At 36.9% G+C, this 21,351-nt stretch overlaps 4 protein-coding genes across 7 annotated transcripts; 2 read left to right on the top strand and 2 right to left on the bottom strand.

The window, feature by feature from the left end:
• Positions 1 to 476: 476 nt before the first annotated feature.
• Positions 477 to 3,211, bottom strand: LOC116294632 (Golgi phosphoprotein 3). Its single transcript, XM_031702271.2, has 3 exons — positions 2,913 to 3,211; positions 2,587 to 2,833; positions 477 to 1,591 (listed from the first exon to the last, which is right to left on the bottom strand). Exons 1-3 carry the CDS (start codon positions 3,093 to 3,095, stop codon positions 1,167 to 1,169), a joined length of 855 nt encoding a protein of 284 aa, XP_031558131.1. The 5' UTR covers positions 3,096 to 3,211; the 3' UTR covers positions 477 to 1,166.
• Positions 3,212 to 3,898: 687 nt separating this feature from the next.
• Positions 3,899 to 11,160, top strand: LOC116294609 (homer protein homolog 1). 3 transcript variants are annotated; one of them, XM_031702243.2, is made up of 10 exons: positions 3,899 to 4,033; positions 5,245 to 5,401; positions 6,769 to 6,900; positions 7,125 to 7,334; positions 8,464 to 8,559; positions 8,897 to 9,000; positions 9,340 to 9,496; positions 9,575 to 9,694; positions 9,974 to 10,024; positions 10,174 to 11,160. In XM_031702243.2, the coding sequence occupies exons 1-10, from the start codon at positions 3,996 to 3,998 to the stop codon at positions 10,354 to 10,356; spliced, it is 1,248 nt and encodes a 415-aa protein (XP_031558103.1). In that variant the 5' UTR covers positions 3,899 to 3,995; the 3' UTR covers positions 10,357 to 11,160. The 3 variants fall into 3 exon arrangements, with proteins under 3 accessions (XP_031558103.1, XP_031558105.1, XP_031558104.1); XM_031702244.2 differs by lacking the exon at positions 3,899 to 4,033 and adding an exon at positions 5,054 to 5,156; XM_031702245.2 differs by lacking the exon at positions 8,464 to 8,559.
• Positions 10,837 to 19,005, bottom strand: LOC116294608 (chloride channel protein D). Its single transcript, XM_031702239.2, has 24 exons — positions 18,652 to 19,005; positions 18,215 to 18,336; positions 17,717 to 17,750; positions 17,552 to 17,632; positions 17,177 to 17,352; positions 16,944 to 17,036; positions 16,332 to 16,491; positions 16,158 to 16,241; positions 15,717 to 15,821; positions 15,557 to 15,646; positions 15,372 to 15,457; positions 14,819 to 14,946; positions 14,554 to 14,635; positions 14,257 to 14,346; positions 13,897 to 13,967; positions 13,582 to 13,682; positions 13,188 to 13,357; positions 13,058 to 13,109; positions 12,861 to 12,985; positions 12,683 to 12,788; positions 12,481 to 12,576; positions 12,307 to 12,395; positions 11,755 to 11,784; positions 10,837 to 11,683 (listed from the first exon to the last, which is right to left on the bottom strand). The coding sequence occupies exons 1-24, from the start codon at positions 18,865 to 18,867 to the stop codon at positions 11,545 to 11,547; spliced, it is 2,526 nt and encodes an 841-aa protein (XP_031558099.2). The 5' UTR covers positions 18,868 to 19,005; the 3' UTR covers positions 10,837 to 11,544.
• LOC116294610 (m7GpppN-mRNA hydrolase NUDT17) lies at positions 18,781 to 21,223 on the top strand. Of its 2 annotated transcripts, XM_031702247.2 has the most exons (7): positions 18,781 to 18,873; positions 19,155 to 19,245; positions 19,486 to 19,593; positions 19,669 to 19,852; positions 19,938 to 19,963; positions 20,121 to 20,213; positions 20,402 to 21,223. In XM_031702247.2, exons 2-7 carry the CDS (start codon positions 19,177 to 19,179, stop codon positions 20,882 to 20,884), a joined length of 963 nt encoding a protein of 320 aa, XP_031558107.2. In that variant the 5' UTR covers positions 18,781 to 18,873; positions 19,155 to 19,176; the 3' UTR covers positions 20,885 to 21,223. The 2 variants fall into 2 exon arrangements, with proteins under 2 accessions (XP_031558107.2, XP_031558106.2); XM_031702246.2 differs by lacking the exon at positions 18,781 to 18,873 and having other exon boundaries at positions 19,077 to 19,245.
• The last annotated feature ends 128 nt before the right edge of the window (positions 21,224 to 21,351 follow it).

Below are 21,351 nucleotides of genomic sequence, written 5' to 3'. Positions count from 1 at the left end.
GGGCTGATCTAAGTCAGGCACAGCTAACTCGTAGATCGAACCCTGAAACAACCTCTGGGCTGATCTAAGTCAGGCACAGCTAATTTGTAGATCGAACCCTGAAACAACCTCTGGGCTGATGTAAGTCAGAGCACAGCTTACTCACAGATCAAACCCTGAAACAACCTCTGGGCTGATCTAAGTTAGGGCATGGCTAACTCACAGATCGAACCCTGAAACAACATCTGGGCTGATCTAAGTCAGAGCACAGCTTACTCACACATTGAACCCTGAAACAACTTCTGGGCTGATCCAAGTCAGGGTAAGCTAACTCACACATGATAACCAGAGAACCTGGAGAAAATCTATCAAACTAAAGAGACTCAACAAACTCTACTCACATGTGATGCTGAGTCCTGGAATAAGGCTTGTAACCTCAGCAGTGAGAGGCATTTCTTCAGTTGTTTGTATGTGTATAAGAACCAAACATCCACTCATTAATGTACAAATTTGCCTTGATTTATTGATTTACAAGAACCTTAGTTATTAATCTAGGAAATATCTTTAAAATCACAAACACAAAATACATACAGAGCTACTGCTTTGATTCTCTAGTTCAATGGCTTTTACTAGAACATGGATTGTATTGTAAAGGCCGGTTTTCTTTAACTGATATTTTCTTTATAGATCATATTTTCCAAGAATGCAATTTCTTTTATCACTGATTTTATTGTTACCAGCTGAATGAGGCAACAATCAAACCAGGCAAAGCACCCTCCTGGTTAACAACACAATCCATAGGTTCAATGCCTCTTGTCTAGATCCTCAAAGATTTCCTACAAAGCTACCACTGTTCCTGAGTATCTGTATCTTGTCCATCCAGTATGTTTGCTGGCATTAAGATGGAGAGGTAGGATAGCTTATGGACAATATTATGATAATTGTTATGAATATTTAATGAAAAATAAGTTTCGATTTCATTCGTTTTTACTTACTGTAGCTTGCAGTTTCTCCTTGTGCATTACCCACTACCCTAAACCCAACCATGCCTTCTTTTTAATTCGTAATGGCCAACTCACAGATACATGTTTGATTGCTTGTTTTCTGGAGTGTATGCCACAATCTTTACATGTAAATATTATACATGGGTTATCAGGGATAAGTAATAGAACCAAATGTTTTAGAAATTACTTGATAAAAGCTGCTATAACACACCACATGATGTCATTTGAATTTGGCTTCTGTGCTTCCACCTCGGGATCAATATCTAATAGTTCACGTACTCGTTTCATTGCTAGTTCGTAATCATCATCTGATAGGGCAGCAAAAGCATTTTCCAGAACATCAGAGGAATGAGCCATGTAAATGAGTGATAGACATCTCTTGTCTATCCTGTTAGGATCGTTAACCCATTTACATAAGACAGCATCTTGGACCCTTTTTACAACACGCTGCTTCATGGATGAATCTATGACTGGATGTGTTGTCATGTCAAATAACAGGAAGTTCTGCTTCTCAGTTGTTAATACTCCTTTTTCAACAAGGTTCTTTGCAAGGCGTTCACGGACGTTCCTTAACTGGAACCTTAACTTCAAAGGATTCCATGTCTCACCTGGAAAGGAATTTTTTATACCAAAAAATAAACTAAAAGTAAAGAACCCAGGTACTATAAAAAAGAAAACAAATTTCCAAGAAAAAATTGCTGCCCATTACTCCATCTTACAGTTCCGTTCAGTGACCATGAATAATAGTTCTGAGCCAAGGTTGGAGTTGACACGCATGATAAAGAGCACTGTTTTGCTATGCGTGACAACTCTATCCTTGACTTAGAACTATGATTCATGATCACTGAACAGAACTGTAAAAAGGAGTATTAGCTCAATTGGTAAGAGCATCAGTCTGTCGTGCAGGAGGGTGTGGTTCAAGACTTGGATGAACCAACACTCAAGGTCTTAAAATAACTCAGAAGGTGCTGCCTTTAACATTATAACTGAAAATGATTGGACCTTCACGAAGGATTGAATGACCATGTTAATGGCAGTCCCATCAAAGACATTAAAAGAAGACCAAGAGTTTAGCAGTCAAAATACACAGTATTATATACTATCTTTTGAGATTTTTTCAGTTTTTCACCCTCCATCAATGCAATCTTCAAATTATGATGACAATTTCCTAGGTACAGTAATGCTTTTTTGTGTGGCTTTTTTGATGATAAAATATCGTAAGTAGAATTGTAAATGGATTATTTTTTTGTAGGAACAGTTAACGAGGAAGGTGTTCAAGGTCTGTAATTGACTAAGAGGTAAATAATGTGTTTTATAGTGTCATCTAACAGATGTCATTAATGAGATGACTTTTTATACATCAAAGAAATTTGTTTTCCCTTTGATCAATCACAGTATCTTAATGGTTGCCAATGAAATACAAAGAGGTCATGAATATTCTAACCTTATTATATTGAATTAAACTTTGCCTAAAATGTAATATTGTTGGTCGAATATATGAACAAATTTTTGCTAACGAAAATTATGAAAATCTGAGTGTGAAAAGGATAATAATGAACATAAATATTTAAAGTGAAGTTAAGGTAAAGATCCCGTAACCTACCACTAAGCAGTTCAATCCAATTTTGAACGGTATCCGGGGGATCAGTCTCTTTGATGTGTCGAAGAGCTTCGTCTAACAACACATCACCAGTCGGATTTTCACTCTTAAATATCACCTTTCTGTTAAGTAAGCTTCGTCTTCGCATGCCTGTTTTCTCGAGTTCAATTCGTCCTCGCAGACCCAATTCGATCATCATACAACCTCTAAGACCCGAAGATATGCAGTCATTCCAAAACGACGTGTAGCCCTGGTTGAAAACGAAAATTCTCTTCAAATACAAGACTAAAAGCTACAATTATACTGAATATGCTATCAAATATCTATACCTCTCGGTCTTTGAGTCCGAGTAGAAGGACTTCCTCCATGAGAGTAAGTCGTACTTCTTTTTTATCTCCCGCTTCGTCGCTCTCATATCCCTCTGCTTTTTCCACATCAGGATTTGTATCGGGATCTTTATCAGAACTGGCCACAGTACGCTGGACTAGCTGCCCTGATCTCCTAGTCGCCATTCCTGGCAACTTCTAAGAAAAGCAGCTACAAAAGATAATTTTTCCCCCCCTAATTATTTGATAGAAATGTTCTATAAACAAAGATGGCTGCCGATCAAGAAGAAGAAGAACGATGAAGAAAACAAGGCATCATGGGAATGATGAGTTGGCTTTCGCGGTTCGTACACAGGAAGACCGATACGGGAAAAAAAGGTAAAATGAGAAAAAATAAAATAGGATAAGGAAAAAAAATATGAAGAAAGGATGGAAGGAAGATAGTACGAAAGGAAAAAAGGAGAAAAGTTGATAAGATTGGGAAAGAATCATATAAAAAATATCGCTTAAATACTATGTTTTAGATAACATATTTGGAGGGAGGTTCTTAATACTGGGACTCAGAACCATTGCATAAAAATTTTGGAATTTGAAATGTGCTTCAAAAAATTTGAAATCAATCTTTAAAATTTAGTTCTTCAGGACACATGAAGGGAAAGAATTGGTTCAGAACATGGCGCAAGGAACATCTCTTGGAGCTTTTCCCTATTAATGTGGTATGTGTACTTCTTTTCTACTTGAGAAGTTCTCAAAACATTACCAGTTTTTTATGGGCAAACAAAATTAATATTTTTTGTATTTGTGACACGTTCAAGTTTGTTTTGATAACCCAGTTTGGTATTTGTATTACTCCCCCATTGCACCATTTCAAAATCACTAAAGTGGGACGCTTTTTGACGTTTGTGCGTTTATTGGTTGCCTGAACAAAGGCTCTGTTGACATTTCATAGCGTCAAAAGATTGACACCACTTAATGCAGTATATCTGTAATGATTGTAATTGAATCTTATTACAACATCTATCCAAGGAAAGAAAAGCAACCCTTCCTTCATCTTTCAAGAATCTTCAGGCTTCGAGCATAGCAGCAATGGATGCTGAAGATCCCGCCTTCAAAATAAATGTTGGGTAAGTTTGTTGGCATTCTTCATGCAAGCTTTCAAGTCGTTGGATCTGAAGTATTTCAAGTATAAACTACTAATAAAACCAGCAACTGATGTCGAAGTTTATCACGTCCAGTCTAAACTTATATCTGTTAAATCTTACTGCAATGTATAAACTGGAAACCAATTCGGCTTGATGGTTCAGCCTACTGGTTAATAAAACTGATGAAGGCATCATAAGTTATTACACTAGGCGCGTTTGACTTTCGGATATATCGTATGATTGTTCAAGTCGTTTCGAATGTTGTTGCTTTTAGGAAGGTATAAGTGATTATATCAACGGTTGAGTGGAGAGCTAGAAGTACCGGTGTTATCGGTTCAACAGTTTTCCGCACTAGTTATAAGTCTGACACGCGTAGCGCTAGTCACCAAGAAACTGATCTCAGGGTCTACTATATTTGATTATGACCTCGTTAGGATTTACGCAACTTTTCTTTACTGATCTTTGCCGTTCTACTTCTGAATTTCGGAGACTTATATAGACGCTCCGCTGTAGTCGAGTTCACAGTCTATTCAAGAGTAGGGGGTTTGGCTTTGCTACCTATGTGATTTTTTGTTGTTTCTCTAATGAGAAGACAGAAATTTTTGTTTTCCAACTGAGCTGCACTTCGGGAGATTTTCAAAGAACAAAGCCTGTGTCGTCTTGGGTTTTCTAGTGGAGTATTGAAAATTCTATTAATGATTAATGATTAATGTTTTTAAAAAAAATTAATTACCGCTGCCATATTTTAAAAGCCATGGAAAAACGACGAAAGCTTTTTAGAACTGACATAAAAAAATATATAGTAAATAAATTAGTGATCAAAAAAGCTACTTTATTTGATACTGATTAATTCCTAGCGTTTTACACTCTCAATGTAAATTTACGGAACTCAGAAAAAACAAGAAGAAAAATTGGAAGATAATTATGTGTTTTTTTTTTGTTTGACGGACGCGCGCGGCGTTAAGCTAGAGGAGGTCTGAGGCGAGCGTGGTTGTCGTTGAAAACAAAGTACCAAGTTTTGATGGCGGAGGAGGGAGTCTCTGCAAATCTTTAACACAAACACTGATTTTTGAACTGCTTTTTATCTCCTTCACTTAATGATGGGGTAATTTATTGCTAGGGCAATGAAATTTTATTACCTTAAGTAGCATTAGACATGGTTCTTGTCTGATTTTACCCGTTGTTTTTACCAGGGAATCACCGGTTTATTCGTGCAAGGCTCATGTCTTTCAAATCGACCCCAACACCAAGAAGAGCTGGATTCCTTGCTCTAAACAAGCAGTTACCGTATCATTTTACTATGACAAGACCAAGGAAACTCATCGAATCATATCCGTGGATGGTAGCAAGGTATGCTGATCGTTTTGTACTAAGTTTTATTGAGATATTTTCTAGTTTTCCTAAAGAAAACTGTCTTTCTACGTGTTCTTTTGCATGACGTCGGTGAAATAATTCCCCTGTGTAAACACAATGTGTACCGATGGTACATATTACTGAACAAAACGAATACAAGCAAGGCTTTTATGTAATTTTCTCTATTTGTATCTTAACTGTGCCGCAATTCTCAGCTTTTGGCGTTTTCTAACACGATATAATGTGTCTACTATATTTATTACATGTCATTTTGACGGGATATCGAAGAGTTTTAGAAAGAAAAATCCTTAGAACAGTTGTGTTTTTACCAAAGATTTGTCACTGTATTTGTACCTAAATGGTAAGAACTTCACAGCAATATGCTTATTTTTGACGCTTTTCCGTTCAAGACGTAATTCAATATGAAGGAAATTAATAAATCCACCTTCAAAGAGATAAAGTTAACTTCATTTATTTTCTTGATGGAATTTAACTCATTAGCAAAGAAACTACAGATGTTTTTTTCTTTTCCATTCGTCCTACCGTATTCCTATTAATATAACGTTTGATGGCAATAAGAAACCAAAAATGTATTCAGAAAGTGATTAACATTAATAAATAATACAATGGCAAATTTTATACAAACAAATCAAGGAGTTAGAATCCGAATTAACTTGAGACAGACTAGGCTCATTACTCAAAAATAGACATAATTTTGAAGACATTTGAAAAAACCCTGAGCAAATCAAGTAGCATAGCAATCCATAGCAATCCATAGCAAAACGACGAACCGAGGGTGTAATTGGGTATTATTCCTGGTTAGACAAGAGGAACTAAATTCCAAGAGATGTTTTAACTCATGCTTATCACTACAGCTATTCAACTTGTCCTATTCTAAAAACACTGCACAGTTATATTATTTGTGTACACGTTACTGTCAAACAACAGTCAAGGAAATGAGAACGAGGATATGTAAAATAGGAATGACTAATATACCCATTGGCTAGTGTTTGTACAACATGTTGTTATGTTTGGTGTTGGTCACTTATAGAACCTATTGAAATAGGTTAATCTCTATTATATGCAAAATTATCCAGTGCTGTTATAACAATTATTTTACTAATATAAGTCAAGTATTCACTAAAGTATAAATACCAACCTATAAATACTTTATATTACATGTTCTAGATTATTCTCTGGTTTGCTTAATTCATTAATAAATAAAAGAAAATCACTGCTTTTATCATTTCTCGTCTTCATTTTATTATGATTTATTAGAAAAAGTTTTGGTAAAATCATCATTTTTTTTGACTTGATTTTCTTGTTACGGATATCTTAATTCTCAATCGCCATCATTTTTTCAGGCCATCATCAATAGTACGATATTTCCTAACATGAATTTCACCAAGACATCCCAGAAGTTTGGTCAGTGGTCTGATCCTAAAGTAAACAGTGTTTTTGGATTAGGATTCCCTACAGAGGCTGAGCTGAATAAGGTCAGTGTTTAATGGAACATAGCTATTCGATGGACTCTCAATGTCATTGAACCATGAAAGAGTTTCTGGGCTATTTTCAAGAAAGGCATGTTATGTGACCCCAGTTATGAGTGTAATACCAATACACTAACCTTACATTCCAAACATACTACAAAGCAGAAATATTATTTAGTTGTATGCCTTGCAAATGTTCTCATTGTGATTATTCCTGGTTAACCTCCCAGTTTGCCGAGATGTTCAAAGAAGCAAGAAGTTCCAGCACATCTCTTGCTAACACCAGTCGGCCTTCCAGTGGGTCGTCATCACCCCAAACCACAGGTACCTCTACCCAGAACAACCTAGCAACTGTGAGTGGGGTGAGAGATTCACCCACCCCTCAACAAGGAACTCAAACCTCTTCAGTAAGAAGTGGCTCATCCACCAGTAGCATTGAGGTGTGTTCAATTTATAAGATGAATTATATTTAAATGATTCATGGATTCTATTTTTGTATGTTATTGTATACCTTACCAACCACTTACCCATGCTTTACCAACCACTTACCTACCACTTACCAACACTAAAGCAACCACTTACCAACACCATAGCAACCACTTACCCACACTTTACCAACCACTTACCTAGCACTTGCCAACATCAAAGAAACCACTTACCCACGCTTTACCAACCACTTACCAACACCATAGCAACCACTTACCAACCACTTACCCACACTTTATCAACCACTTACCTATCACTTACCAACACCATAGCAACCACTTACCAATACCTTACCAACCATTTAACGATACCTTAGCAACCACTTAACAACACCTTAGCAACTACTTACCTACACCTTAGCAACCACTTACCTACACCTTACCAACCACTTACTCACACCCTATCAATCACTTACCTACACATTACCATATTTTATAGTTTTATCACAATAGCTGAATAATACTGTAAAGTTTATAACATTCTTTACATTTAGGATTTTGCTCCTTGTTTTGTCGTTTGGTTTCACTGACTCACAGGCACAGAACCAAATCACATTGATTCTATCTCTTTACGATTGAAACACCATTCTTGTCCTATTGATATTAATTCAAAAAATTTGTACAAAGAAGTAAAGAATACAAGTGTTATGTTTAATCCATTTTAAAGTTCTTCTTTTTCACAGCGATTTTTTCCAAGTAATAGTTATAACAATAGAAATAAATACTTGACTTAATCCTCCTAATCCTAGTGCTTTTCCCTATTGTATAACCAACTGTATTAAACTGCTCCAAACAATGAGTATGCTATCTAAGTGTTTACATAACTCATCCCTGATTGGTCTGACTGATAGTTATTTACTGCTTGACTGCTGGCCAATATATATCATGATTAACATAAGATATTACCATTATCTACTAACTGGGTTTGATTTGTTCTCCTCTGTCACTGATTTCAGCATGTGATTATCTTTTCATGGCTTTGTTGCAGTGCCTGGATACCTAGCATTGCATCTACCCCTTAGATTAACAGCCTTACTTGATTCTGTGTTGGGAATGCTACTTAACACTCTTGATCATGTTTCAGTTTGAAAAGCAGAGAAGTGTAGATGCTGATTCTAATCATGAAAGTGCATCTAGGAAGATATCTCTTCCTCCTTCATTTAAATTAACATTAGATAAAGTAAGCTAACCTATTGCTATAACACTTCCTAACGATTGTTTTTGTTGGCTTTAATTTTATTCTCTTTGTCCTTTTACTTTATGCCTGTAAAGTACCTGATATAATTGGATATTGTCATATGTGCAGTGAACTTAATTTTCTATATCTTTGGCTCTAATTCTACATTATCTAAATATTTCTTTTTATAAGCTCTCAATATTTCATGTGAATGTAATATGGTTATCATTGTTGTTGTTGTTGTTTTGTGTGTGTGTTGCGTACTAGCATATAAGTGTGATGCATGCAAAATACATATTGCATTGATAGTATGCTTCAAGAAATACATATTATTTTTAAGGATGAGAGTAGAGAATCTCCTGGAATCAGCCACAAACCAGTTGGTAATACTGAAGCACATCTCAAGTATGAAAACGACAGGCTCAAAATGGCTTTGGCACAAAGGTATCTTTCTCACTCAAATCAAGAGAATTTTATTTCGTTTTGAGATTAAACAGTGGCGGATCCAAGGGAGGGGTGCAGGAGGTGAGCACCCCTGGTTCAACTCTGTGCCCCAACTTGGAAGATACCCAATGCAAAATAATGTCTTTTCCCTTTGATTCTAAGGGGTGCACCCCTCCCTGGGTTAACTTTGTGCAGTGAACCCCCCCTTAACAAATTCCTGGATCCACCCCTGGAACTAGTAAGACTATCTCCCTGTTTTATGCTGTAAAAGTAATATTTGTCTAGTACATCTCTGTGTCATTTAATGAAGAATCTAATGGTTCATGATTTTTCTACTAGTTCTACCAATGCTAAGAAATGGGAAACTGAACTACAGACATTAAAGAACAACAATGCAAGACTGACAGCTGCCCTGCAAGAGAGTACAGCTAATGTAGAAGAATGGAAGAAACAATTGAATGCTTATAAAGAAGAGAGTATTAGACTAAGAAAAAAGGTAAGTCATCATGTACTTATGTTGTCATATAGAAAAAACGCTTCTCACTTATGACCATTAATATTATCTTCATAATAGGTACAAGAATCCGAGTCATCCAACCTGAATGCTGATGTGTTCAATAATGTACAACAAGAAAAAATGGCACTAGAAGGTAGAATTATCCACTTGGAGAGTGTAAATAAGGAGAAGGAAGAGGTAAGATCCTTTGGAAGTATTATGATATGAGTATGAAATCCTGAACCCTGTATGGATATATGCCATGCCATGATTATGATGGTGCAGTGTTGAAGCATTTTGCTTGCCGTGATTGGTTTAAAAAATGTTGGCACTGCCAAACCATATGCCATGCTAGTCAGAACTGAATCTACTGTCAGTTAAATGAGTAACAAGCTAAGCATACTGTATATAAGGAAGGATAAAGAGTATGTCTTGGTCATACATTTCCTAATCTCTTGATGCCTTTCATTTCATTAGGAGGTAACAGCACTGAAACACACAAATAATGAATTAAAAAACCAAGTCAAGGTTAGTGAAGTGATAATAGACTCATTCTGCATTTGGTTCCCTGCTTTTTCTCACAGTCCACATGCAGTACAAATATATTATTAGTTTTTGGATGGGTAATTGTAAGACGTGTAATATAATGGATTATTAATGTCATGGTCCATTCCTAGGTGTGCAGGGGTGAAAATGAAGAACTTCAACAAAAAGTGAAGGAATTAGAAGACAAATTGAGAGAATCATCCATTAATGCATCCAAAGCCGATGAACTGACATCCTTACATCAAGCAATTCAAGCCAAACTAAATGAGTTGAATACGCTGAATCAGAGAATACCCAGTATTGTGCAGAATTAAAAGATTATGAGAGAAAAGAAATATGCTACATGTCAAAATACCATTAACATAGCCCATGTGTTATATTGTTTGGATGACAAGTAATTGATAGGGTAATAATATATAGATACTATGAACATTGGTGCATTTAGGTGTTTATAACACCATACTGCATTACTATCACTAACACTCTTTGACAATCAGACCAGGGGAGGATCAAGGATTTTGTTCAGGGAGGGGTGCTGCACACAAAGTTAACCCATGGAGGGGTGCACCCCTTAGAATTGAAGGTAAAAAAAGTATTGGTTTTCTTCGAAGTAGGGGCATAAGGTGGAACCAAGGAGGGGTGCGCACCCCCTGCATCCCTCCCCTGGATCCGCCCCTGCAGCCTCGTGCCCCATAGCCTAATTCATAGAAGACGGGGGGACTGTAGGTATTTTGGATCATGTGTTTTGGTATTGCTCTTAATTTATGTCAGTAGTGAGTAAGTGTTACACTGACTGTTACATTATTACTGTTTATTAATAATTTGCAGATTTTAGGTGGACTTCTTTTGCCAGTGAGATTTTAATTACTAGTTATCAATGACAACCTGTTTTTGTTTGGAAGTGAAATGAGTTTTACTAGAATTCAGTTATACCTGAATGTATATAGCAAGCCAAATGTAGCAATATTTCAATGGATATTCAAGGTCAATTCAAAGGTAATTTAATATCAATGAATATCCATTGAATTGACATCGAAGTACTATTAACCATAAATATATTGAATCATGACCTAGTAAACAATATTAGATTTATATGAAATAAATGTGTGTACAATATATCTTTATTTTTATTTGATATCCCATTTTTTAAAGATTTTATCATTATGCTTTGACTTCTACTCAAGGATCTACACTTTGATTCAAAGAAAAGTATAAAAATATTTGCTAAAAACTTAAAAACAGATTCTACAAACTGGCAGTTGTTTTTATGATACTTACGGCACAGACCTGATGTGACATGTTAGAATAGTGATGTATCTTACCATGGTTTTTGTATGATTCAAAGGAATTGTACTCGTACTAGGTTGAGTAGTTAAACTATAGTCTTCCTGTGTGCATATTAACAGCATGTATTTAATCATCAAGCTACACTTAGTATTCAAAGTCCTTGTTCTTCCAAGGGCTGGTAACTCACATCATAATATTGACAACTGTTATAATTCCTATGAAACAAAGCTGACATCGGAGGAAGCACTTGCTCTTAGCTCCATGCTTGTAGGTCCATGATCATGAAGCTGCTGTAAGATCCTTTCTTCCAGGTGAAAACCCATCAGATCCTTCCTAGTAATGATACCTTTAACCCTACAGCATGCAGAGAGAGCAGTGTGAGATGACTTATAACCCCATAGATTCACATAGTGTTAAATGATTACCTGTTACTCTTGCTAACTACAACCAAATGTCTGCAAGAAAAAAAAAATTAAAACTATCTTGAAAAAATGGCTATTTAGTGTGATGTCACAAAAGAAAACCTCATTTATAGTTTCTTAGACTGTGTGCAGTACCAGAGTTCATAGAACTGATCATTTGCAATGTGCAAGGGTTAATGCAATCGGTACCATGCAATCTAATGTTACATGGTATTAGGGAAGCATGGCTGTCATAGTGGTGAGAGCGCTCGCCTCACACCAAAGTGACCCTGGTTTAAGTCCTGCTGGGTCCAGTGTCGTATGCGAGTAGAGTTTTTGTTTCTCTACATTGTTTCAAGGGATTTTCCTCCAGGTTCTCCGTTTTCTCCCCTCCCTATTCAAAAATCAACTTCTAAATTCTAAATTCTTATCAAGTGGATGGCAAAACCTGATAGGCTTTCCATCCACTATGGAGTGGTAAATCCGATCATAATATTTTTTAGATTCACACGCATTAAGGACTAGGATGTGTTAAGGGATGTGAAGCAAACAAGCGTCCAAGCAAGACATTGTTACCTAAGACCCAGAGTCCTGAAGATAATATAGGTACGATGAAGAGAAAAGCTTTCTTGTACAGATGGTGCAGAGTCATTGATGTACGGAGACTGTTGAGGAAACATTAACATATAACAAGATTAGTATAAAGAGAGGAACAACGGAAATTGCCAAAACCAGGTCAGACCAATTTACCAAGTCTATGAAGAGATCATCGTATCGTGGGTCTTGTTCGTAGCGAAGTAACGTCTCATTCAGTTGTAGAGCGTGAGGAATGTAACCTTTGTTCATCTGTGAGTTCAAAACAAAATACACTCATAAAATTCTTTTCGTGCCGTGCTGTGACCGTGTTGGTACTCGAGTATTTTCATTGGTGTGCGCTTTTAATTCAACTTACCAGATAATAATCTATGCCACTAAAATCCATTTCTTCCTGGTTCACTAACAAGTTCTCTCGTGATGAAAAGATGTCTTCACGTGACAGTAAGATGCTTATATCGTTTCTACGGTTTGAATTATAAAATACTAAAGATTATGATTAATGCACAGCTTGCTTTGCTCCAGTATTAACGTACCTTGATATCATTCCTACAAACACTAATCCATCATAATCATCCTTCTGTACCACAGGGTACCCGCCATGAGGAGTTTCCAACAGAAGACGCGACAAATGCCTAACACTCTCTACTTTGTTTACAACCTATGAATCAAAGATAAGTTCAGTTGGAAACTTTATACAATAGATCTACGATATGACAATGAAGGTACTTACAATAGCCGGCTTTGTCATGGCGTGAGAAGCACGGTACAGCTCCAGATTGATGCTAAAGTAAGACAAATGACGGTTATCCACAGTGTTTATACTACATGACACAGACATACATATGGTATATCATTGGTACCTTGTTGATCCTTCGTGGATTATGATTGGCTCAGAATCTAGGAAAGGAATGCATTTCAACTCCAGCAGAGCGTGATACAAGGGATGCGTAGTGAAGTCACCAACCCACTTGGCAACCATGATAGCAACCATGATGGGAAGAAGAAATTGAATATCATTTGTTATCTCCATCTGCCGAGAAGAAAAACAAACAATGACATGACTGATTGTCCTCCTATTGCTAATGAGATCTATCAAACACCCATGTAGAGGAGTAAAGTGTGCACAGCAGTAATCCTGCATTTCAGGATCCAAATGGAGACGAAGTTTGTTGCACTAAAATATTTACTCGTATCAAAGCTAATGCTTTCTTTTCGGCCTCTACTAGTTTGACATGCATAGCTACACGTATATACCATGATGACTGTAAGAGACATGGTCAGCCTTGACACTCCACCAAAAAATGAGGCAGCACCAATCAGTGCAAAGGCACCAGGGTCCATCCATGCCCAGTATCCTGTAAACAACACAGTATTGATTACTTTACTTAAAAAAGAAAACTGCTGTTTCCGTGCTCTGTTCAAAGATAGCTCACACTTCTCAACCAATCAATGCACACATAGCTAGGTGCATAATTGTATTATAATGGTAGTGGAAAACGTCGCGGTTTAAAGTACAAGACAGTCTCTATTTTTACGAATGATCTCTTGTGTTCTTTTTATGATAGTTACCTGAGGTGTGTACTCCAAACAGATCTACCATGGTCCGACCGATGATGCGACCATATACACCACCAATAAACCTAAAAACAACACAAGCTGTGTGAGTGATGTACCGTAACATGCAGCAGATGAAGGTTATAAGTACTTACAGCATAGGGACTACCAGACCACTAGACACTGCACTACCCGCAGACTAACCGTACAAGCTGTGTGAGTGATGTACCGTAACATGCAGCAGATGAAGGTTATAAGTACTTACAGCATAGGGACTACCAGACCACTAGACACTGCACTACCCGCAGACTAACCGTACAAGCTGTGTGAGTGATGTACCGTAACATGCAGCAGATGAAGGTAATAAGTACTTACAGCATAGGGACTACCAGACCACTAGACACTGCACTACCCGCAGACCAACAAGCTAAAAGGAAATACACCACCAACACGGTGAATAATGACCTAAAATTAAGATAATAATCGTGATTATTTAACAGTGATGAAAAATAATAGAACAAATATGGTATAACTTTGGGAAACGCCACAGTACAGACAAGTCTTCCTTTGGCCATGCTGTGTTATGGGCGTGTCATGTCATGACTGTGCCTTGTCACAACAGTCAAGCTTCATAAAGAATAAAGTATATCTAGTCTGTAGTGTTAGACTTACGCATAACCCAACTCAAAATGTGTTCCTCTTGAGAACAGATGATGTATAGCTTGTTCACCAGTTACAAACAAAAGAGTAGCAACTAAAACCAAAAAAACAATGAAAACTATGAAAAACCTGTGGTACAGACATGCTGCTGCAGTAAACATTAATGTGATGGCACTGCGTCCCTGTATAGGTCGCTGGAAAAGTAAGATCTTGTACCATGATTGGTTTAGCTAAAGACGTTTTGATATCCAAGCAATAAGCAGCTCAATTACTATACCTTCATTAAAAGACGCATTAGTAAACTGAGTGCCATTGTAGGTAATGGCTATCCCATTTGGACAAGTGTAGTTATTAACTGAGCGTTCTGTGTGCAGAGGACTATGGCTGGATGACAAGCATCTGGGACTGAAGAATAAATGGGATAGAAAAAAATCAATGATCACAGGAAATTATTTCCTGCTGGAATCAGTTTACTGACAAGAGATCTTACTCCACTACTGACTGTCTGAAAGCGATGCCATGCTAAACGTAAATGAATAAAATAAACCAATCAATTTTGTTTATAGAGGTTGACAATGAAAGTAATTCAACTGATAAACTCATGGTCCTCTTTTAACATCTTTAGTGATTAAGGAAGGGACTGTCATCCGAGCCACTTGAAGGTCTAACTATTTGCAGATGTAGCTTGAACTCACGATCTCCTCCACAACAGACCGATGGTATAAATATGGTTTAGTGCGCAATCCCCACTCGTTTCTGCCAAGTTAGGATTAGACAAAGGATGTAACCTGATTAACTATGTAGCAGATATACCAGGGATCATAATATACCTGTAACCCTTTGATGAGAAGGCACATTCAAACGGTGTGCAAGAGAAGGCTGCTGGCAGGAACACAGAAGCCGTGGCAGTGACGATCTGTAAACAAGACAAAATACAAGAAGAATGAATGGGAAAGTGAACACTGGAAAAAGTAAATAAAAATATATTGTAAGGCTGTTTTGTCAGTTGACTTACCATAATGATGACAGGTTCCATTAATCTTGCAAGGTTTTTCCATCCTTTGGACTTGATGGTACCAATGTGATAGCGACGAAATCTTGCTATCTAGTAACAACAAATAACCACTGGTTAATGACAAACTAAGATAGGCCAGTAGTCAAAGAGATGGTCATACCTTGAGATTGATAAACGTGAAAAGAGCTCCTAGTAAACCACCAAAAACACCAAGTATAACGGTAGGAATAAAGGCCAAGATGTTCAAGGCAAGACCACGACTTACCTGAACCATGAAAATATGAATGTTGTATGAGTAACAAAAGGTATCGTTACATATAATCAGTATGATAAAGTATGTTAGAACAGTTTTCCTATGACAAGTCAGTACAGACCAGGGTGCAGTGAGGTCTCAATAAGTGGGGTGGGGGGCAATGTACCATTTTCACGCAAAAATCCCACATGAATTAATTAAATTTTGGTGCAGAAAGTAATCTTTTAAGGGAGGACATGTGCACAATCCTAAGAAATCAACCTTAACATCAATTGTAACACACTTATGGTTTGATAATGACAAGGGGTTTAGTTAGCAACCATACATTGTAAGTTTTGTATTACTGACCTGAAACAAAATGTATTTGTTGGTTTTAAACAAACCAAAATCTCCTTGATATCGAAATCCCTCAAAAGCAGAATTGAAAATATCCTGAAATACAGTGAACATATAAATCATTCCTCTCCATAATAGCATCAAAACACTGAAAAGTTGAAATCAGAGTCTTGTGCAATGACTCACAGTGGTGAATGTTGACACCATACAACAGAAAAACGTTTGCCATGATAGCTTCATGTTCCAGAAAGAAGACACTTCTTCCATGGAGAACAGAAGACCACCTACTGGAGCACCGAATGCTGATGCAACACCAGCTGCAGCACCAGCAGATATGAAGTTACGCCTGCCAAAAAAAAAAATTCATCTTGAACATATTTTATGCTTTCAATGTTTGCAAACATGGCTTTCCTGGGATAGGGTTGGGTTAAAAGTTTGACCCCACCCCTGAACAGTTGCATGTATACACTTATTCCAATAAAGTTAGTCACCAAAAACCTAGAAAGCTGAGATCACTGAGCATCATGGGAAACTTTTCATATCAAAAAAGCATATATATACAAAGCTTTTTTAATACAAACTGCAGCTCGATGATGCTCAGAAGAGGTGAGACTGTAACCAGTAAACGATTCGCAAGTCCATGAACAGTTATCAAACGGTTGAACGTGTAAAATGAATTTACCCATAATCCTTGTCGGCCTCAGCTTTATAGCTTGTCAGGTGACTAACTTTATTGAAATAAGTGTATACTAATTAGTTTCTGATGGAGGTATAATAAGATGCATTCATTATTAGTACCTATCTTCAGTGTTACGAAAACGTTCAAAGAATGGCAGATTTATCTTCAGAGTCTCTGATTTAAACTGACTCATACCCGCACCAATCAGACTCCTAGAAAATACAATATTCAAATATAACATATAACAGACAAAAAAATCAAAATATAGTATATATAATGTGTGTAAACATACACTAGATGAATGCAATACGAAGCAAGAATCAAAATAGAATATATAATGTGTATAACACACCCTAGATGAATCATAGGTCCTTCTGGTCCAATAGGGAGCCCAGCACCCACTGCACAAACACATGAGAAGAACTTTACCACCATTGTCTTGACATTAAATATATGTCGTACTACAGTACCATTGAGGAATCCTATCAATTCTGGAATACCAGAGCCTCCGGCAGAAGGACGATAATACTACAAACATCAAATACATATATTGGATTGTAGCTTTCAGAATAAATACTTTTTTCTTTCAGCAAAAGTGGAACATGGACAACCTTTTTATGGAATTTGGGCTTCCTGGGGAGAATGGACCACATAACATAACATAACATATATACAATGAAACTATTCTTGAATTGGCAATATTAACACCAAGAAAGTATTGCCTTACCACAACAGGAAGAGAGCTTGCTATAATAAAGAGCACACTGTAACCCATGACCCATATCCATGCCAGGGCAAAATCTTTGTCCTGAAAAGAAACAACCAGCAAACAATGTTTTGTTCAAGCAGGTAAATACAGACACATACATCTAGCTTATTACAGCTTCATTACCTTGATGTACTCTGATGCTTTTTCCCACTTAATCCTGTTATAAATAAAACGATAATGAAATGAAAATGAAACCTTTATTTATCTTTACCTTTAGTAATCCATTCATTTACATACCCAAAGGACACTAGTGATATCAACAGGAGCCCTGATGACCTGGATAAGGTGAGATATTGTTGGACTTACTTGGGTAAAGGGCTAGTATTGCTCTTAAGGTCTGCTTTATAACCTATCTATTCGTATTGCTAGACGGGGGCTGTAGCCATGCGCATCTCACTTTTTACTAATATGCACTAAATTTTCAAATCTCCCTCCAGCTTTTAGAATCAAGTGTGTAATCCTGCGTGAAATCATAAAACACAAGAAATGTTAGGAAAAGCACAATTTGATCTTTCTTCCAATCCCCAAGTGCTTTATTACTTAACACAGCACAACGAGTGAGTTATTTCTTTCTTTTATGAAATACAAGTTAGAATAGTTGATGGGTATGGTGATACATACTCTGCGATGACGTCAATCAGCTGATGCATTAAAAACCCAACAAAACCAACAGTGAATCCAATGATTCCCATCATGACCCAGCGATCCCAGTCCAGACGAGATGGCTGCTGTTTTAACCATTTCTATTCAGATAAAATTGATCCATATTTATTAATAAGATATCTAGATATTTTATCTTCGTATACCCATTAATTGTAATACATTTATCTATGTGCAATTATTATACTAATTTTTATAAGCATTATTATCATCATCATCATCACCATTATTATTATATAAAAGCTTTGTCAACATGACTTTCAATGCACACCTCCCCCAATGATGTAGGACATATTTACTAATATAATGATAATACACAACAAAAGCTTGTTAATTCATTGAAGCACGAACACTTCCGTTTTTAGTTACAAGAGTGAAAGTTGTGCAGTCGTGCTCACCTTGTAAACCGAGCTGTGAGGAGGAAGATAGTCGACGCTTTCATAAGTGGATAACTGTTCTTTCTCTTCTTCGGTGTATTTATGATTCACATAAACACTTTCAAACTCTCTTCCTCTTTGAAAGAAGCTTGTCTTTGTCCTGGTTGGGAGTGCATCTTCATCTGCATGACCAGAAGCTACACCGTACGTCTTACCAGAACGTCTCGACATCTTCATTAAACAGTAAGCATTGATAAAACCAACGCTCCGTTTAAAACTCTGCACCACTTAATAAGTTATAAATTTCTTCAAATGACAGTCCTTATTGGCTGACAGCGGGGCTATATCCCTTGTTATGGTTCCTTTACCACGTGACCCTGTACTAAATAATATCGAAGGAAATTCCGAGATATTACCGAAGCCGGCGCGAATCAGTATTGATTACATCACTAATCCTTCCATATGTTTATGAAGTTTTTGAAGACAACGGTATTTCGATTACTGCACTTTCTTTTACAATCTAGAGCATGGAAGAAGTCTAAAATAATGGAACCCAAGGTTTATTTATGTAAAGATAGCAAAGGGGGAAGTTCTATACCAGCTGCATTTGAAAGAGTAAGTTTTAATTGAAGTGATCGAGGGGGTCGGACATATAAACTTAAATGATTGGTTGCCAAAAAAAAAAAAACGGCGGGGCTCTCCATTAACCTTATTAAAGTCCTTCAACACCGTTAGATGTTACACCTCTTTACTAGAACAGCTTAGTCTTTGCACAAATTAATGTCAAAAGTCATTGTTATCGCTATGATACTTGATTGTTAATGATGCATTGATATACACCTAATGTCCCTACAGTGTTGCTTGTCCTACTTGGGCTGTAGAGACAACAGAATGGATGTTGGATTTAGCTATAACGATGGAAAGCTTGAGATCTATCCAAGCGTACAAGGAATACGCCTAGAGGTTAGTCTGACAGGTGATAGTTTATTATCGTCATTATCATCAGTTGTAATTAATTATAAATGTTTTTCCCAACAGCACCCTCCTGGATGTCCTTGTCGTTTTCTAACAGCCACAGATATAACAAGTATTCCCTCTTCACCAAAGACGGAAGGAGTTGGCATTGGAGTTTCCATTATATTGCAGTCATCAGATAACTGTGTCTTACTAACGAGAAGGGCTAAACACATGAGAACATTTCCTTCTGTTTGGGTTCCTCCTGGTGAGTTGATAATATCTTGAGAACTCAACTACTGACTTAACAGATCTAGACATTGATTTTCTTTCAAACTTTTGTTGTATTGTAGGAGGGCATCTGGATCCAGGAGAAACAGTAAGAATTTGTTAATGGATATTTAACTTGAGATTAAAATATAGTCACCAACTGCAAGTAGCATGAATGCACTTAGCTGAAACTATTGTAATTGCTTTTGAATAACAATTCTGTAATAAAGTACTTTAATGACAACTTCTCATGATTCTCTCTGCAGCTTTACCAAGGATGTCTTAGAGAACTAAGAGAAGAAACAGGATTAAGCTTTACTGAAGAAAGCCTGCAGTTTGCACCCCTGGGATTATGGGAGGTACTGCATATTGATTACTCCTTAATCCTGGGGCCTACCTTTAGTTTTGAATTCAAAAAAGAAATTAAACTGAACCAACAGCAAGATATACATGGGTCATCTCCTGTCTTCATTTACTCTGTGTTCATGCACATATTGTTTATAAGTATATCATACATGTTTTTTTAACGAAGTTGTTATTGTTACAGTCTGTCTACCCACCATTGATTTCTATGGGACTACCAAGAAGGCACCACATTGTAGTGTACCTGCTAGCCCGTGCCCAGCAAGACTGTTCAACTCTCCAGAGGATGATACAATTTCACAAGGATGAAGTGGATGCTGTTACTTGGCTTGATGAATTTGTGGCAACTGAGGTAGCATCTAGTGATGATTATGGACAATCTAGGAGGGTACCACAGGAGTATTTTGAGGCATTAGTGCATGGAAAGAATGGACTTGAAGTCATGAAGCTACCATTATCTATACTGATGGCAGTTCTTCCTCCATCTCCTGCAGCTGAAACTGAGAGACTTTCGTCTGGAACAAAATTTGCTCTGCGTCAATGGCTTAAATTCCTATATCCACCTCTTCCAGGGGGAATAGAAAGAGCAGACTCATTAGAGACAGTTTTTCTTACCATAACTAAAATGGGACATCAACCAGTAAAGAGTCCATTTTGGGCAGATTAATTGACTATTTTTAGTTAGCATTTTCCAAGCAGGGACTTAATGAAAATTTTTCTTGTGAATCGAAAGGAATGCCATCATGAGTTCTACTAGTAGCATTTACGGTGTAGAATTCATATTTTATGGGTTCTCTTGGCAGAATTATGGGAAATGCTTATCAAAATACAATTCTCGAGTTCTCAATTTTGATTGGTTTACCTTAAGTTCATTCATAAGCTGTCTACCTAGGCTAGCCTGAAAAGGTTAACGTAAACAGTCTGCAAAGTTCTCAAACAAGTTAAAGTTGATATATGCAAAATATTTGTAAATGATCCTAAATAAAAATCTTGTCTTGTTTTGTCATTCTGAAGGTCAACTCAGCTGGAAAGGCTATGGTTTTCTGCTGCTTTCTGATTGGCCCCACTACCCAAAGCTAGGATGTATTGTTTTTATTATGCAATTTGATTGGTCCTCGCTGACCCTAAATGAGT

The sequence above is a fragment of the Actinia tenebrosa genome, unplaced genomic scaffold (genome assembly GCF_029948245.1).
Source record: "Actinia tenebrosa isolate PJP-AT-01 unplaced genomic scaffold, QUT_ActTen_1.0 PGA_scaffold0__85_contigs__length_37466705, whole genome shotgun sequence".
In the NCBI taxonomy this organism is placed as follows: domain Eukaryota; kingdom Metazoa; phylum Cnidaria; class Anthozoa; order Actiniaria; family Actiniidae; genus Actinia; species Actinia tenebrosa.
The sequence above is the reverse complement of the archived record's forward strand: the minus strand, read 5'-3'. Positions and strand labels throughout refer to the sequence as shown.

What these genes read in the sequence shown, in the direction of transcription:
- LOC116294608 (XM_031702239.2), bottom strand. Translation starts at nt 18,867, where the DNA reads ATGAAGATGTCGAGACGTTCTGGTAAGACGTACGGTGTAGCTTCTGGT. An exon ending in ATCCACGAAGGATCAACAAG is followed by an intron (nt 13,110 to 13,187) that starts GTACCAATGATA and finishes GTCTTACTTTAG; the next exon opens with CATCAATCTGGAGCTGTACC. An exon ending in CCATGACAAAGCCGGCTATT is followed by an intron (nt 12,986 to 13,057) that starts GTAAGTACCTTC and finishes TTTGATTCATAG; the next exon opens with GTTGTAAACAAAGTAGAGAG.
- LOC116294609 (XM_031702243.2), top strand. Translation starts at nt 3,996, where the DNA reads ATGGATGCTGAAGATCCCGCCTTCAAAATAAATGTTGG. An exon ending in AAAATGGCTTTGGCACAAAG is followed by an intron (nt 9,001 to 9,339) that starts GTATCTTTCTCA and finishes TTTTTCTACTAG; the next exon opens with TTCTACCAATGCTAAGAAAT. An exon ending in AATTAAAAAACCAAGTCAAG is followed by an intron (nt 10,025 to 10,173) that starts GTTAGTGAAGTG and finishes GTCCATTCCTAG; the next exon opens with GTGTGCAGGGGTGAAAATGA.
- LOC116294632 (XM_031702271.2), bottom strand. Translation starts at nt 3,095, where the DNA reads ATGGCGACTAGGAGATCAGGGCAGCTAGTCCAGCGTACTGTGGCCAGT. An exon ending in TCGGACTCAAAGACCGAGAG is followed by an intron (nt 2,834 to 2,912) that starts GTATAGATATTT and finishes GTTTTCAACCAG; the next exon opens with GGCTACACGTCGTTTTGGAA. An exon ending in TTGGATTGAACTGCTTAGTG is followed by an intron (nt 1,592 to 2,586) that starts GTAGGTTACGGG and finishes ATTCCTTTCCAG; the next exon opens with GTGAGACATGGAATCCTTTG.
- LOC116294610 (XM_031702246.2), top strand. Translation starts at nt 19,093, where the DNA reads ATGTTTATGAAGTTTTTGAAGACAACGGTATTTCGATTACTGCACTTT. An exon ending in TACAAGGAATACGCCTAGAG is followed by an intron (nt 19,594 to 19,668) that starts GTTAGTCTGACA and finishes TTTTCCCAACAG; the next exon opens with CACCCTCCTGGATGTCCTTG. An exon ending in TTCTGTTTGGGTTCCTCCTG is followed by an intron (nt 19,853 to 19,937) that starts GTGAGTTGATAA and finishes GTTGTATTGTAG; the next exon opens with GAGGGCATCTGGATCCAGGA.